This window comes from Hylobates moloch, unplaced genomic scaffold (assembly GCF_009828535.3).
Source record: "Hylobates moloch isolate HMO894 unplaced genomic scaffold, HMol_V3 SCAFFOLD_1, whole genome shotgun sequence".
Taxonomy (NCBI): domain Eukaryota; kingdom Metazoa; phylum Chordata; class Mammalia; order Primates; family Hylobatidae; genus Hylobates; species Hylobates moloch.
In genome coordinates this window covers 96,948,818-96,963,690 of record NW_026652276.1, presented here as the reverse complement: position 1 = coordinate 96,963,690, position 14,873 = coordinate 96,948,818, and the positions used below count along the sequence as shown (strand labels likewise).

Genomic DNA, 14,873 nt, shown 5'->3' with positions numbered 1-14,873 from the left:
TTTTTTTTTTTTTTTTTTTGACAGAGTCTTGCTCTTTTTTTGCCCAGGCTGGAGTGCAGTGGCCCTATCTCAGCTCACTGCAAGCTCCGCCTCCTGGGGTCATGCCATTCTCCTGCCTCAGCCTCCCGAGTAGCTGGGACTACAGGCGCCCACCACCACGCCCGGCTAATTTTTTGTATTTTTAGTAGAGACGGGGTTTCACCGTGTTAGCCAGGATGGTCTCAATCTCCTGACCTCATGATCTGCCCGCCTCGGCCTCCCAAAGTGCTGCGATTATAAGCATGAGCCACCGCGCCTGGCCGAACTCCTGGCCTCTTAAGTGATCCTCCTGCATCAGCCTCCCAAGTAGCTGGGATTACAGGTGTGTACCACCATGCCCGGCTAAAGTATTTTTTTTAAGTTGTTGACTGGCTGGGTGCAGTGGCTCATGCCTGTAATCCCAGCACTTTGGGAGGCCTAGATGGGTGGATCACCTGAGGTCAGGAGTTCAAGACCAGCCTGAACAACATGATAAAACCCCATCTCTACTAAAAATACAAAAATTAGCTGGGCATGGTGGCACATGCCTGTAGTCCCTGCTACTCAGGAGGGTGAGGCAGGAGAACAGCTTGAGCCCCAGAGGCTCTATCTCAAAAAAAAAAAAAAAAAAAAAAAAAAAGAGATGGAGTCTCGCTCTGTCACCCAGACTGGAGTGCAGTGGCAGGATCACAGCTTACTGCAAACTCCGCCTCCCGGGTTCAACAATTCTCCTGCCTCAGCCTCCCACGTAGCTGGGACTACATGTGCACACTGCCACACCTGGCTAATTTTTTGTATTTTGGTAGAGACGGGGTTCCACGAGTTGCCCAGGCTGGTCTCAAACTCCTGAGCTCAGGCAATCCACCTGCCTTGGCCTCCCAAAGTGCTAGGATTACAGGCATGAGCCACCACACCACTCCGGCCTGGACAGTTACTTAGTTAGTTATTTTGAAACGGAGTTTCACTCTTGTTGCCCAGGGTGGAGTACAATGGCACAATCTCGACTCACTGCAACCTCCACCTCCTGGGTTCAAGTGATTCTCCTGCCTCAGCCTCCCAAGTAGCTGGGATTACAGGCATGTGCCACCACGCCTGGCTAATTTTGTATTTTTAGTAGAGACAAGTTTCTTCATGTTTGTCAGGCTGGTCTCAAACTCCCGACCTCAGGTGATCCGCCCACCTTGGCCTCCCAAAGTGGTGGGATTATAGGCATGAGCCACCACGCCCGGCCAGTGGTTTTTTTTGAGACAGTCTCACTCTGTCACCCAGGCTGGACCGTGGTGGTGCAATCTCAGCTCACTACAACCTCCACCTCCTGGGTTCAAGCGATTCTCCTGCATCAGCCTCCCAAGTTGCTGGGATTACAGGAACCCACCACCATGCCCAGCTAATTTTTTTTTTTTTTTTTTGAAATGGAGTCTTGCTCGTTGCCCAGGCTGGAGTGCAATGGCACAATCTCGGCTCACTGCAACCTCCGCCTCCTGGGTTCAAGCGATTCTCCTGCCTCAACCTCCTGAGTAGCTGGGATTCTAAGTGCCTGCCACCACGCCGGGCTAATTTTAGTTTTTGTATTTTTAGTAGAGATGGGTTTCGCCATGTTGGCCAGGCTGGTCTTGACATCCTGACCTCAGGTGATCTGGCCGCCTCAGCCTCCCAAAGTGTTGGGACTACAGGCATGAGCCTCCACGCCCAGCCTAGCCATTGTTAATATGGGAGAAAATATTAGAACGTCTTGGTCTATTTCATTCTTCTTTCTTCTCCCTTTTAACATTTTCTATATTTTATAATATGTATCATATTCTGAGTGAGCAAAATATATACTTTATGAATACTTATATATATCTTGTAGGACATGTTCAAAAGTTTTTACTGATAGAATTGTGACCATTATTCTATATACTTCACTAAAATATATTTGAACCAGGCCAGGTGCAGTGGCTCAGCCCTGTCATCCCAACACTTTGGGAGGCACGGACAGACGGATGGCTTGAGCCCAGGGGTGTGAGACCAGCCTGGGCAAGACAGAAAGACCCTGTCTCTACAAAAAAATGTTAAAGAGTGGCCGGGAGCAGTGGCTCACACCTGTAATCCCAGCACTTTGGGAGGCCAAGACGGGTGGATCACTTGAGGACAGGAGTTCGAGATCAGCCTGGCCAACACTGTGAAACCCCGTCTCTACTAAAAATACAAAAATTAACGGGGCATGGTGGTGTGCGCCTGTGGTCCCAGCTACTCGGGAGGCTGAGGCAGGAAAATCGTTTGAACCTGGGAGGCAGAGGTTACAGTGAGCCAAGATAGCACCACTGCACTCCAGCCTGGGCAACAGAGTGAGATTCTGTCTCAAAAAAAAAAAAAAATTAAAAGATTAGCTGGGGGTGGTGGTGCACATCTGTAGTCCCAGTCACTTCAGAGACTGAGGTGGGAGAGGACTGCTTGAGCCTGGAAGCTCAAGGCTGCAGTAAGCTGTGATCACACCACTATACTCCAGCCTGCACAATTAGAGCAAGACTGTGACTCGAAAAAGAAAAGAAAAAACTGTATCTATATGAATCACATAAAAGAATACAGGCCAGGCACGGTGGCTCACGCCTGTAATCTCAACACTTTGGGAGGCCACGGTGGGCAGATCTCGAGGTCAGGAGTTCGAGACCAGCCTGACCAACACAGGGAAACCCCCATCTCTACTAAAAATACAAAAATTAGCTGGGTATGGTTGCATGTGCCTATAATCCCAGCTATTAGTCAGGAGGCTGAGACACGAGAATCACCTGAGCCCAGGAGGCAGAGGCTGCCATGAGCCAAGATGGCACCACTGTACTCCAGCCTGAGAGACAGAGCAAGACTTTGTCTCAAAAAAAAAAAAAAAAAAGCTGGCGTGCAATGGCACAGTCACGGCTCACTGCAGCCTCGACTTCCCCAAGCTTGGGTCATCACCTCACCTTAGCCTCCCAAGTAGCTGGAACCACAGGTGTGTGCCACCACGCCCAGCTAATTTTTTATATTTTTTGTAGAGACAATGTTTTGCCATGTCCCAGGCTGGTCTTGAACTCCTGGGCTCAAGTGATCCACCCACCTCAGCTTCCTAAAGTGCTGGAATTACAGGCATGAGCCACCATGCCTGGCCATATTCTTTCAAACCTTACATTTATTTTGCTGATGAAAATGTGCTAAGAATGAACATTATCCTTAAATGGAAGCATTCCTTTTTCTTTTTCTTTTTTTTTAATGGAAGCATTCCTAAATATATTTCAATACAGATTGAAATAGGTATTTTAATTCCTTTTTTTTTTTTTTTTTTGAGACAAGAGTCTCTCTCTGTCCCACCCAGGCTGGAGTGCAGTGGTGCAATCTCGGCTCACTGCAGCCTCTGCTTCCCGCACTCAAGCAACTCTCCTGTTTCAGCCTCCCAAGTAGCTGAGACTACAGGTGTATGCCACCATGGCCCTGCTGGTTTTAGCTGTGTCTTCTCCCCTTTGGGACTAGCCTTGCCAGCCCATTAATTTTGTATTTTGAGTAGATATGGGGTTTTACTATGATGGCCAGGCTGGTCTCTAAGTCCTGACCTCAGGTGATCTACCCGCCTCAGCCTCCCAAAGTGCTGGGATTACAGGCGTGAGCCTGCCCAGTATTTTATTTTATTTTATTTTATTTTATTTTTTTTGAGACGGAGTCTCGCTCTGTCACCCAGGCTGGAGTGCAGTGGCGCAATCTCGGCTCACTGCAAGCTCCACCTCCCGGGTTCACACCATTCTCCTGCCTCAGCCTCTCCGAGTAGCTGGGACTACAGGCGCCCGCCACCACGCCCGGCTAATTTTTTTTTGTATTTTTAGTAGAGACGGGGTTTCACCGTGGTCTCGATCTCCGGACCTTGTGATCCGCCCGCCTCGGCCTCCCAAAGTGCTGGGATTACAAGCGTGAGCCACCGCGCCCGGCCCCAGTATTTTAATTATCAAGAAAAACAGGTCATATAATATGGGACAGCGCTCAGAAAAATTAAGTTTCTAACCATTTTTAGTAAGTCCTTGTACAAGGATTTAGCATTGTTCAGAAAGGTGAAACATTTCTAGAATTGTGTTAAAGTACTTTAAAAACGGTACCATTATTTTTTTTTCATTTTCCTTAGCAAACTAATGCAGTATAAGGTACCATTAATAATCACTTATTTTATAACTCAGAAACATAAAAAAATTCATTTAATAAGGTAATCATGTATTCAATCATGATATAATTGTTCCCTGAAGTTCTAGTACTGTAGTATTCAGTAATAAACTATTTAATTCCCTCATCAAAAAGATTTCGATAGGTTTATTTATTTTGAGACAGAGTCTTGCTCTGTCACCTAGGCTGGAGTGCAATGGTGCAATCTTGGCTCACTGCAACCTCCGCCTCCCAGGTTCAAGCAATTCTCCTGCCTCACCCTCCCAAGTAGCTAGGACTACAGGCGCCCGCCACCACGCCCAGCTAATTTTTGTATTTTTAGTAGAGACACGGTTTCAACATGTTGGCCAGGCTGCTCTCGAACTCCTGACCTCAGGTGATCCACCCACCTTGGCCTCCCAAAGCGCTGCGATTACAGGCGTGAGCCACCATGCCCAGCCAGAAAAAGACTTCAATAGGTTATCAAAAACATTTTGACTCAGAGCCCTCAACTAACCTCTTCTGATATTAGACTCTTACACATATTACCTGTATTCTGAGGGCCACAAACAACTTCTAAATAATTTCTAGGCATATTTAAGTCATTTATGAGTTTTTTCATAGTTTATTCTCAGTATGCTAGAGATATATTGTACCAGATAAAGTATGCCTAAGTGTATACAAAATCAGCTCTTTTTGGCCTCCTCATGCCATGTCAATTCTACAAAATTTAAAAAACAGTGTAAATGTTGGTATTACAAAGGTAGCTACCAAAGCTCAGACCACTAGAATGGGGAAGGAGTCTTCAAGAAAGCATGGTTCAGGAAAAATAAAGTGTAGCCCTGGGTTCCAGAGGGTAAATCCTGCAGCCTATACCTCCCTCTGCCTCCCACCAAAGATGACAAAGGCTGAACAGAAAGCCAGGGAGGTCACAGGGGCACGGTGCCGGGGAAACGAGGCTGTCCAGGTATACCCGATCCTCACCACAACAGGAGCGGTCACCCTCCTCGCAGATCCCTGCCCAGCTGACCTGCCGGACAACAATGGCCTGACCCATTTAGCTGTTGCCCTCATAGGTGCCTGTACCCTCGCCTTCCCCAACCCGAGCTATTCCTGGCCTCCAGGGCATGACGGTGCTGTTGCTTTGTAAACTAAAAATATCTTGGCCCCAATGTTTCTGAAAGAGGGCTGGCAAGGCTAGTCCCAAAGGGGAGAAGACACAGCTAAAACCAGCAGGGCCACGGTGGGCCTTGAGGGACTCCTGCACGCAAGGAGAGCTCACACACGCTCCCAGATGGGCTGGCTCCACACCCCTCAGGTGTGAATGCTGGCACACCTTAACTCACTATGCTCATGGCCCAAATGCTCAGACTGGAGGTAGCGGAAACAGACCCCCGGATTTCCACACAGCCTAGAGGAGAAACAGGAATGACCACATCGCTTCTAAATTAAGCTGAATCATGATCACAAGGAACACACTAACATCACTGAGTTCCTGCGACTCACCACTTGGCACGTCTAAATCACACCTGACGGCCAGGTGCGGTGGCTCACACCTGTAATCCCAGTACTTTGGGAGGCCGAGGTGGGGAGATCACTTGAGCCTAGGAGCTGGGGACCAGCCTGGGCAACACAGCAAGACCCCCATCTCTACGAAAAAAATTAAAAAATTAGCTGGGTGTGGTACACGCACCTGTGGTCCCAGCTACTCAGGAGGCTGAGGTGGGAGGATCGTTTGAGCCTAGGAGTTTGAGACCAGTCTAGGCAACATAGCAAGACCCCATTTCCACAAAAAATAAATCACACCTGCCCCTATAAAACCAGCTGTGTACCCCCTTTTTTTTTTTTTCAGACACAGTCTTGCTCTGTCACCCAGGCTGGAGTGCAGTGGCGCGATCTCGGCTTACTGCAAGCTCCACCTCCCAGGTTCACACCATTCCACTGCCTCAGCCTCCCAAGTAGCTGGGACTACAGGTGCCCGCCACCACGCCTGGCTAATTTTTGTATTTTTAGTAGAGACAGGGATTCACCGTGGTCTCCATCTCCTGACCTCGTGATCCACCCACCTCGGCCTCCCAAAGTGCTGGGATTACAGGCGAGAGCCACTGCGCCCAGCCATACCCCTCTCTTAACCACTGCCCTGTCTCCCCCTTCCAGTCCCCTGGATGCTCACAGGTGCGATCACAAGGAGAGGAGTGTGCAGAGGCCAGGTGCCAGCTCGGGGTCAGGCAACTGACTTTCCACAGGGAGAATGAGTCTCTGTCGCCCAGGCTGGAGTGCAGTTGCACGATCTCAGCTCACTGCAACCTCCGCCTCCTAGGTTCAAGCAATTCTCCTGCCTCAGCCTCCTGAGTAGCTGGGATTATAGGCATGCACCACCACGCCCGGCTAATTTTTGCATTTTTAGTAGACATGGGGTTTCTCCATGTTGACCAGGCTGGTCTCAAACTCCTGACCTCAGGTGATCCGCCCACCTCAGCCTCCCAAAGTGCTGGGATTACAGGCATGAGCCACCGTGCCCAGCCCCTCCCAGGATTCTGTGAAGATTCGATGTATGAGAAGCAGCCAGAATCTTCTCTGACTAGCATCCCAAGGGCATCCCAGCTGCTGTTGATCAGAATCTACAGCAGCTGCTATCATCATGACCAAAAGTGTTTCAGGGAAGGACAAAACGCTGCTGAGAGGGTCGGTGCGGTGGAGGACGGAGAAGCGACCACTGCATGTGTGTACAGACACAGCCCCAACATGGGTAAGTACACTTCAGTGGAAGGGCAGAGGCCGTGCCGCACCTGGGGTCAGCTGAAGTGCAGAGGCCGTGCTGCACTTGGAGTCGGCCGAAGGGCAAATACAGACCACTCACAGCTCCCCCAACATTGCCAGGGAGGGAATTCAGGGTAACAGACTCAAAGGATGGCAGGTTGACAATGACTTAAAAAATTATTGGCAGGGCGTGGTGGCTCACACCTATAATCCCAGCACTTTGGGAGGCTGAGACGGGAGGATCACCTGAGGTCAGGAGTTTGAGACCAGCCTGGCCAACATGGTAAAACCCCGTCTCTACTAAAAATGCAAAAATTAGCCAGGCGTGGTGGCGGGCGCCTATAGTCCCAGCTACTCGGGAGGCTGAGGCAGGAGAATCACGTGAACTGGGAGGCGGAGCTTGCAGTGAGCCGAGATTGTGCCACTGTACTCTAGCCTGGGTGACAGAGCAAGACTCCGTCTCAAAAAAAAAACAAAAAAAAAAATTATGAGCGCTGTCATCCTGGCTAACACGGTGATATCCCATATCTACTAAAAAGAAAAAAAAAATTCAAAAAATTAGCCAGGTGTGGTGGTAGGAGCCTGTAGTCTCAGCTACTCAGGAGGCTGAGGCAGGGGAATGGCATGAACCCCGGAGGTGGAGCTTGCAGTGAGCTGAGATTGCACCACTGCACTCCAGCCTGGGCCACAGAGCAAGACTGTCAAAAAAAAAAAAAAAAAAAAAAAAAATTAGAGTGCTGGCCAGGTGCAGTGGCTCACCCCTGTAATCCCAGCACTTTGGGAGGCCAAGGTGGGTAGATCACCTGAGGTCAGGCGTTCAAGACCAGCCTGGCCAACATGGTGAAACCCTGTCTCTACTAAAAATACAAACATTACCCAGGCTTGATGGTGGGCACCTGTAATCCCAGCTGCTCAGGAGGCTGAGGCAGGAGAATCACTTGAACCCGGGAAGTGGAGGCTGCAGTGAGCCGAGATCACACCATTGCACTCCTGCCTGGGCGACAAGAACAAGACTCCATCTCGGCCGGGCGCGGTGGCTCACGCCTGTAATCCCAGCACTTTGGGACGCCGAGGCAGATGGATCTCTTGAGCCCAGGAGCTCAAGACCAGCCCAGAAAACATGGCGAAACCCCATCTCTACTAAAAATACAAAAATTAGCTGGGCATGGTGGTGGGCACCTGTAATCCCAGCTACTGGGGAGGCTGAGGCAGGAGAATAGCTTGAACCTGGGAGTCAGAGGTTGCAGTGAGCCGAGATTGCGCCACTGCACTCCAGCCTGGGTGACAGAGTGAGACTCTGTCTCAAAGAAAAAAAAGAGTGATCTTTTTTAAGAGGAGTTACATATGATCCAGCAATTCTGCTCTAAGTATACATCCAAGAGAAATAAAAACCGATGTCCACACAAAGCTTACGTGCAAATGTTCGTAGTAACATTATTCACAATAGCCAAAAAGTGAAAGCAACCCAAAAGTCCAACATAAAAAGACATAAAAGACAAAAACAAAAGACTAAGGAGGGCTGGGTATGATGGCTCACACTTGTAATCTCAGCACTTTGGGAGGCTGAGGCAGGAGGATTAGTTGAGGCTAGGAGTTCGAGACCAGCCTGGGCAACATAGTGAGACCCCTGTCTAGACAAAAAATGAAAAAAATCAACCAAGAATGGTGTCACATGCCTGTAGCCCCAGCTACTCAGAAGGCTGAAGTGGGAGGATTGCTTGAGTCCAGGAGTTGGAGGCTGTAGTGAGCTATGATCACACCACTGCACTCCAGCCTGGATGACAAGAGGAAGACGCTTTCTCATAAAAAAAAAAAAAAAAAAAAAAAAAAAAAAAAAAAAAGAGAGAGAGAGAGAAACAGAAAAGAAAAAAAAAAATCGCCCAGGTGCGGTGGCTCACACATGTAATCCCAGCACTCTGGGAGGCCGAGGCAGGTGGATTACCTGAGGTCAGGAGTTCAAGACCAGCCTGGCCAACATGGTGAAGCCCCGTCTCTACTAAAAATACAAAAATTAGCTGGACGTGGTACCAGGCACCTGTAATCCCAGCTACTCAGGAGGCGGAGACAGGAGAATCGCTTGAACCTGGGAAGCGGAGGTTGCAGTGATCCAAAATCACGCCACTGCACTCCAGCCTGAGCAACAAGAGCGAAACTCCGTCTCAAAAAATAATAATAATTTTATATATATATATATATATATATATGATCTAGGACTAAGAAACACTTGATTCTTCCCACAGGCCATATAACTGAAAAGTTGTAGGCATGACTTGTTAAATTATAGCAGATTCAAAGTACCATTTTTAATCTTGCTTTTACTAAATTTAGTATTTGGTATTGATTCTGTTTAACTGCCTTGTATTTCAGATTCTGTATAAATAAGAAGGATGCTAACAACTCCAGGAGATTAAGGATTGCTTGCAAATAGTATTTTAAAATCATAACCATTCTCAATATACAATTGTCTGCATCATTTTCTCATTTAATCATCTTTCATCCTAAAGAGGTATTAACCTCCTTAAAATGCCTCACTGCCCTACAAACTAGAGATCTAGGGGGGAGGGGCTCCCTAAATAAATTTGGAAAATGGAGTTCTTTATGCCTTATTACTTGTGAAACAGATTCTAACATTCCTGCAATGAAGAGGATGGGTATGGCTTTTTCTTTTTGGTCTCACTCTGTCACCCATGCTGGAGAACAGTGGTGGGATCGTAGCTCACTGTAGCCTTGAACTCCCAGGCACAGGCGATCCTCTCACCTCAGCCTCCTAAGTAGCTGGGACTACAGGAATGCACCACTACATCCAGCTAATTTTTGTAGTGATGGCATCTCACTATGTTGCCCAGGCTTCTCAAGCTCCTGGCCTCAAGCAAGGGTAAAGCATGTTCTGAAGAAAAAAAAAAAAAAAAAAAAAAAGAAGGCGTGGGGCTGTCCCCCTTATTCCTTCGGATTCTATTTCCTGTTGCACTTCCCTTTACCAGAAACACACAAAAATTAAACCTTCAAATCAGGTAAGTTAGTGGTTTTTCACAAATGAACAAAAACTCTAAAACCTGCAGGGGAGTTTAAAGTAGCAGAGGTAAATATCACCGCCAAGAAGACAGACACCCCACTCCCCACCCCCAGGATGTGGCATGGCTGCTTGCTGCACTTGGTCAAGCCCAAGCCTACAATCTTCACACTTGTTTCTTTTTTTAGAGACAGGGTCTTGCTCTGTTGCCCAGCCTGGAGTACAGTGGCACAATTATAGCTCACTGCCTCCTCCGCCTTCTGGCCTCAAGTGATCCACCTCAGCCTCCCAAGTAGCTGGGACTATAGGCATACACCACCACGCCCAGCCAATTTTTGTATTTTTTGTAGAGACGGAGTGTCGCCATGTTGCCCAGGCTGGTCTCAAACTCCTCAGTTCAAGTGATCCTCCCACCTTGGACTCCCAAAGTGCTAGGATTACAGGGATGAGTCACTGCACCTGGCCCACACAATTCTTTTTTTGAATTTTATTATTATTATTATTATTTTGGAGACGGAGTCTCACTGTGTTGCCCAGGCTGGAGTGCAGTGGCACGAACTTGGCTCACTGTAACCTCCACCTCCCGGGGTTCAAGTAATTCTCCTGCCTCAGCCTCCCAAGTAGTTGGGATTACTGGCGCACACCACCATGCTCGGCTAATTTTTGTATTTTAGTAGAGACGGGGTTTCACCATGTTGGCCACGCTGGTCTCAAACTCCTGACCTCAGGTGATCTGCCTGCCTCAGCCTCTCAAAGTGCTGGGATTTACAGGCGTAAATCCCACCGCGCCCGGCCAGAGTTTAGCTTTCTTTTAGAAATGACATGATCAGATTTATGGGAGGGTATGTGTTTTTCTTGTTATTGTTTAATTTTAGAGACAGAGTCTCACTCTGTTGCCCAGGCTGGTATGCAGTGGCATGATCACGGCTCACTGCATCTTCGGCCTCCTTGGCTCAAGCGATCCTCCCACCTCTGCCTCCCGAGTAGCTGGGATTACAGGCACGTACCACGACACTTGGCTAATTTATTTTTTGTGCAGACTGGGGTCTTGCTGTGTTGCCCAGGCTGGTTTGGAACTCCTGGGCTCAAGTGATCCTCCCACCTCAGTCTCCCAAAGTGCTGGGATTATAGGCATGAGCCACCACACCCAGCCCTCGATCTGATTTCTGTTTTTTAGAAGTTGCCTCTGATTGCTTGGTGGAGATAGCAGATACTATAGTCCAGGCAAGTGGATACAGTAGGGTAGACTAGAGAGGTGGTTATAAATAGAGAAGCGGATATATGAAATAGGTTAACTTTTTCAATGGTAAAAAGCATACAATTTTCACCATAACAGCATCATGTAGTAGGTTTTCTCTTACAGTCGTTCTTGTGATTTTTACAGATAACTGCAAATTATGTTACTCTAGACAATAGGTTTCAAAAAGGGGAGTACAGGGGCCAAATACAGCCCGCAGACACTTTTTGTTTTGCCCTCAAAGTTTTTTTTTTTAAATCTGTTTTTTTGGTAGTGGTGATTATTTTTTTTTTTTTTTGAGACAGAGTCTCGCTATGTTTCCCAGGCTGGAGTGCAGTAGCACGATCTTGGCTCACTGCAACCTCCATCTCCTGGGTTCAAGTGATTCTCCTGCCTTAGCCTCCCGTGTAGCTGGGATTACAGGCGTGCACCATCACGCCCGCCTAATTTTTGTATTTTTAGTAGAGATGTGGTTTTGCCATATTGTCCAGGCTGGTCTTGAACTCCTGACCTCAAGTGATCCGCCTGCTTCAGCCTCCCAATATACTGGGATTACAGGCATGAGCCACCATGCCCAGCCAAAGTTTCTTTTTTAAAAATCTGGATTGGAAATCTAAAAATCTTGACTTCTGATTTCTCTTGGTGCTGACTAGATCCGGCAAACACTGGGCCCCTATTTCCAAAGGTGGTAACTGGGGAGGACGCAGGCCTTCTGGTTTACCAGTCCCCTGACCTGACACAGGAGCACCCTTCACTCAATTCAAGCCACCTGGTGGAGGTTTTGACCCCTCTAGTCAGGTATAATTTCAGGATGCTACAAGCCCTTGATCCCATGAAAGTACCTCAATTTGGACCTCAAAATAAAGAGGCCAGTTAATCTCAACTCATGTATTTACTTATTTGAGACAGAATCTCACTGTCGCCCAGGCTGGAGTGCAGTGGCACAATCTCGGCTCACTGCAACCTCTGCCTCCCAGGCTCAAGCGATCCTCCCACCTCAGCCCCCCAAGCAGCCGGAACTACAGGCGCACGCCACCACTGCCCGGCTACCACACCCAGCTAATTTTTTGTATTTTAATAGAGACAGGGTTTCACCGTGTAGCCCAGGGTGGTCTCAAACTCCTGAGCTTAAGCGACCCACACGCCTTGACCTCCCAAAGCGTTGGGATTACTTACAGGAGTGAGCCACTGCGCCCGGCCACCTTAACTCAATTTTGATCAACAGCCAGCGTTAGGTTTCATGTTAACTACCATCACCTGTGTCAGGCACCAGACACCTGAAGACGCGCTACTGGGACAATCATACTTTGATATGGCCAAACCGACGTTAGAAAGGGAAGGCACCTGCAGTGTCTCACAACTGGGTGGTTCTACTGCTCAGACTGGTTCATTCTGCACGCCAGGGAGCAACCCAAGGACCGTCCAACTGTAAACTCCCCAAAGGAGGGTCCCTCCTTCATCACAGAGGTATGCAAACAGAATGCAAGAGGGGCTCAGGACTTAGGCCACCTTTCCTTGAGGAAGAATTCTCGAGTTGACAACCTTTCCTTCCACTAGAAAAAGTCATCTGAGGCCGGGCTCACTGGGTTCTGCCTGTAATCCTAGTGCTTTGGGAGGGCAAGGCAGGAGGTCACTTGAGGCCAGAAGTTCGAGACCAGCCTTGGCAACATAGCGAGACCCTGTCTCTACCAAAAAGGAAAAGAAAAAAAGAAAAACGCAACAGAAATTCAAGGGATGTAGAAATATCAGTCTCTTGGCTGAGCGCGGTGGCTCACGCCTGTAATCCCAGCACTTTGGGAGGTCGAGGCGGGCAGATCACTTGAGGTCAGGAGTTTGAGACCAGCCTGGCCGACATGGTGAAAACCCAACTGTACTTAAAAATACAAAAATCAGCCCAGCATGGTGGCGGGCCCTGTATGTAGTCCCAGCTACTCAGAAGGCTGAGTCAGGAGAATCGCTTGAACTCGGGAGGCAGAGGTTGCAGTGAGCCGAGATGGCGCCACCGCACTCCAGCCTGGGCAAGAGTAAGAGTCTGTCTCAGGAAAAAAAACAAACAACAAAAAAAGGAAATGCCCATTTTTTATAGCATAGGCGGTCTCCAGGGTGCTGGGGTGTGAGCATACTCTAAGATCAGCTGAATGGTTCCAGGCCTCTGAAACGTTTTGTACTTCCACCTCTTCCACTTTATTTTCCCTTGTCTTCACCCTCACACCTCAGTTCTATCTCTGGCCAAAATAAGGTACATTTATCAAAACACTGTTAACTTCCAATCCATTTTTAGCTTCAAGGATAACATAAAACGTCTTTGCAGGCCAGATGTGGTGGCTCATGCCTATAATCCCAGCACTGGGAGGCTAAGATGGGAGGATCTCTTGAGGCCAGGAGTTCGAGACCAGCCTGGGCAACATAACGAGATCCCTTTATTATTTTTTTCTTTTCTTTTTTTTTTTTGAGACGGAGTTTCCCTCTTGCTGCCCAGGCACAATGGAGCGATCTCGGCTCACCGTGGCGTCCGCCTCCCAGGTTCCAGCGATTCTTCCGCTTCAGCATCCCGAGTAGCTGGGATTACAGGCATGCGCCACCACGCCCGGCTAATTTTGTATTTTTAGTAGAGACAGGGTTTCTCCATGTTGGTCAGGCTGGTCTCGAACTCCTGAACTCAGGTGATCCGCCCGCCTCAGCCTCCCGAAGTGCTAGGATTACAGGCGTGAGCCACCGCGCCCCGCCGAGACCCCTGTCTTTACAATTAAAAAAAGGAGGGGAGGATTGCAAAGTTTGGGAACTAGAAAATTCACCCAACATTTAGTAAAGGTCCTCTTCAACACCTTTCCAGCCCATGCAATCTCGGACCCCACCTCCCGAGCCGCGGGACCTTTCCCAAGGCAAGTCCCTTAACCTGACCCCCAGTGCCGCGTTTGCAGAACGGGGATAAGGACCACCTCAGTGGGTCTCCCCAAAGTAGGGTCGCACGGAAAATGCACGGTGCTTGACATACACTCAGCTTCTAGGCAGTGGCAGCTGCCGTGGCGTCTGCATCCCGCGGGCGAGGCGGGCGCTCGGGGAGGGCCAGGTACCGGGCAGGCACTGCTCACCCACCTGCAGGCGGACGTTGAGCATCATGGAAGCCACGATGTAGAGGTAGGGGAAGTTGATACGCAGCCGCCAGGCCAGGTCGAAGAAGATGAGCAGCGTGCGAGTCAGCCCCTTGCAGAAGACCCCATAGGAGCGGGCGGCGGCCGAGCGCGAGAGCCGGACAGCCAGGCCCGACAGAGCCGCCGCCATATAGAGACCGACGCTCCCACAGCCCGCCCGCCCTCTCCGCGCCGCGTCGCCCCGGCCGCTGACCCTAGCCTGGCGCGCTCAGGGAGCGAGGGAGGCGGCGGCTAGACCGGCGGGCGGGCGGGCCGCAGCAGAGCGGAGACCGCACGTCACGCTCGGAGAAGCGCCTCCGCGAGCCGCCGCCTGTCCCAGCCTGGCCGCGCAGCCTGACGTCACAAAGCCAGCCACGCGCCTGCGCGGCCCACAAGCCCCGCCCCTGGACACGCCCTTGCCACCTTTTTTTTTTTTGCAGGTAAGACGCGCATGCGCGGGAGAGAGGGCGTGGGGGTCGAGGCTGATGCTCTGTCTCCGTCCGCCCCCTACTGATGAGTCTGAAAATGAAGACAAAGGGAGGCGAAGGACGGTAGCGATGGTTGCAGACAAAGTGAATGT

The 14,873-nt window shown here is 49.5% G+C and overlaps 1 protein-coding gene across 1 annotated transcript in view; it reads right to left on the bottom strand.

Moving 5' to 3' along the window:
• LOC116810871 (small integral membrane protein 10-like protein 2A) overlaps positions 1-14,649 on the bottom strand; it is an 18,076-nt gene extending 3,427 nt beyond the window's left edge. The window contains exon 1 of the mRNA XM_032755889.2: positions 14,259-14,649. Coding sequence (XP_032611780.1) covers positions 14,259-14,444 — 186 coding nt within the window. The 5' untranslated portion in view covers positions 14,445-14,649. The remainder of the gene's footprint in view (positions 1-14,258) is intronic.
• Positions 14,650-14,873: the final 224 nt, after the last annotated feature.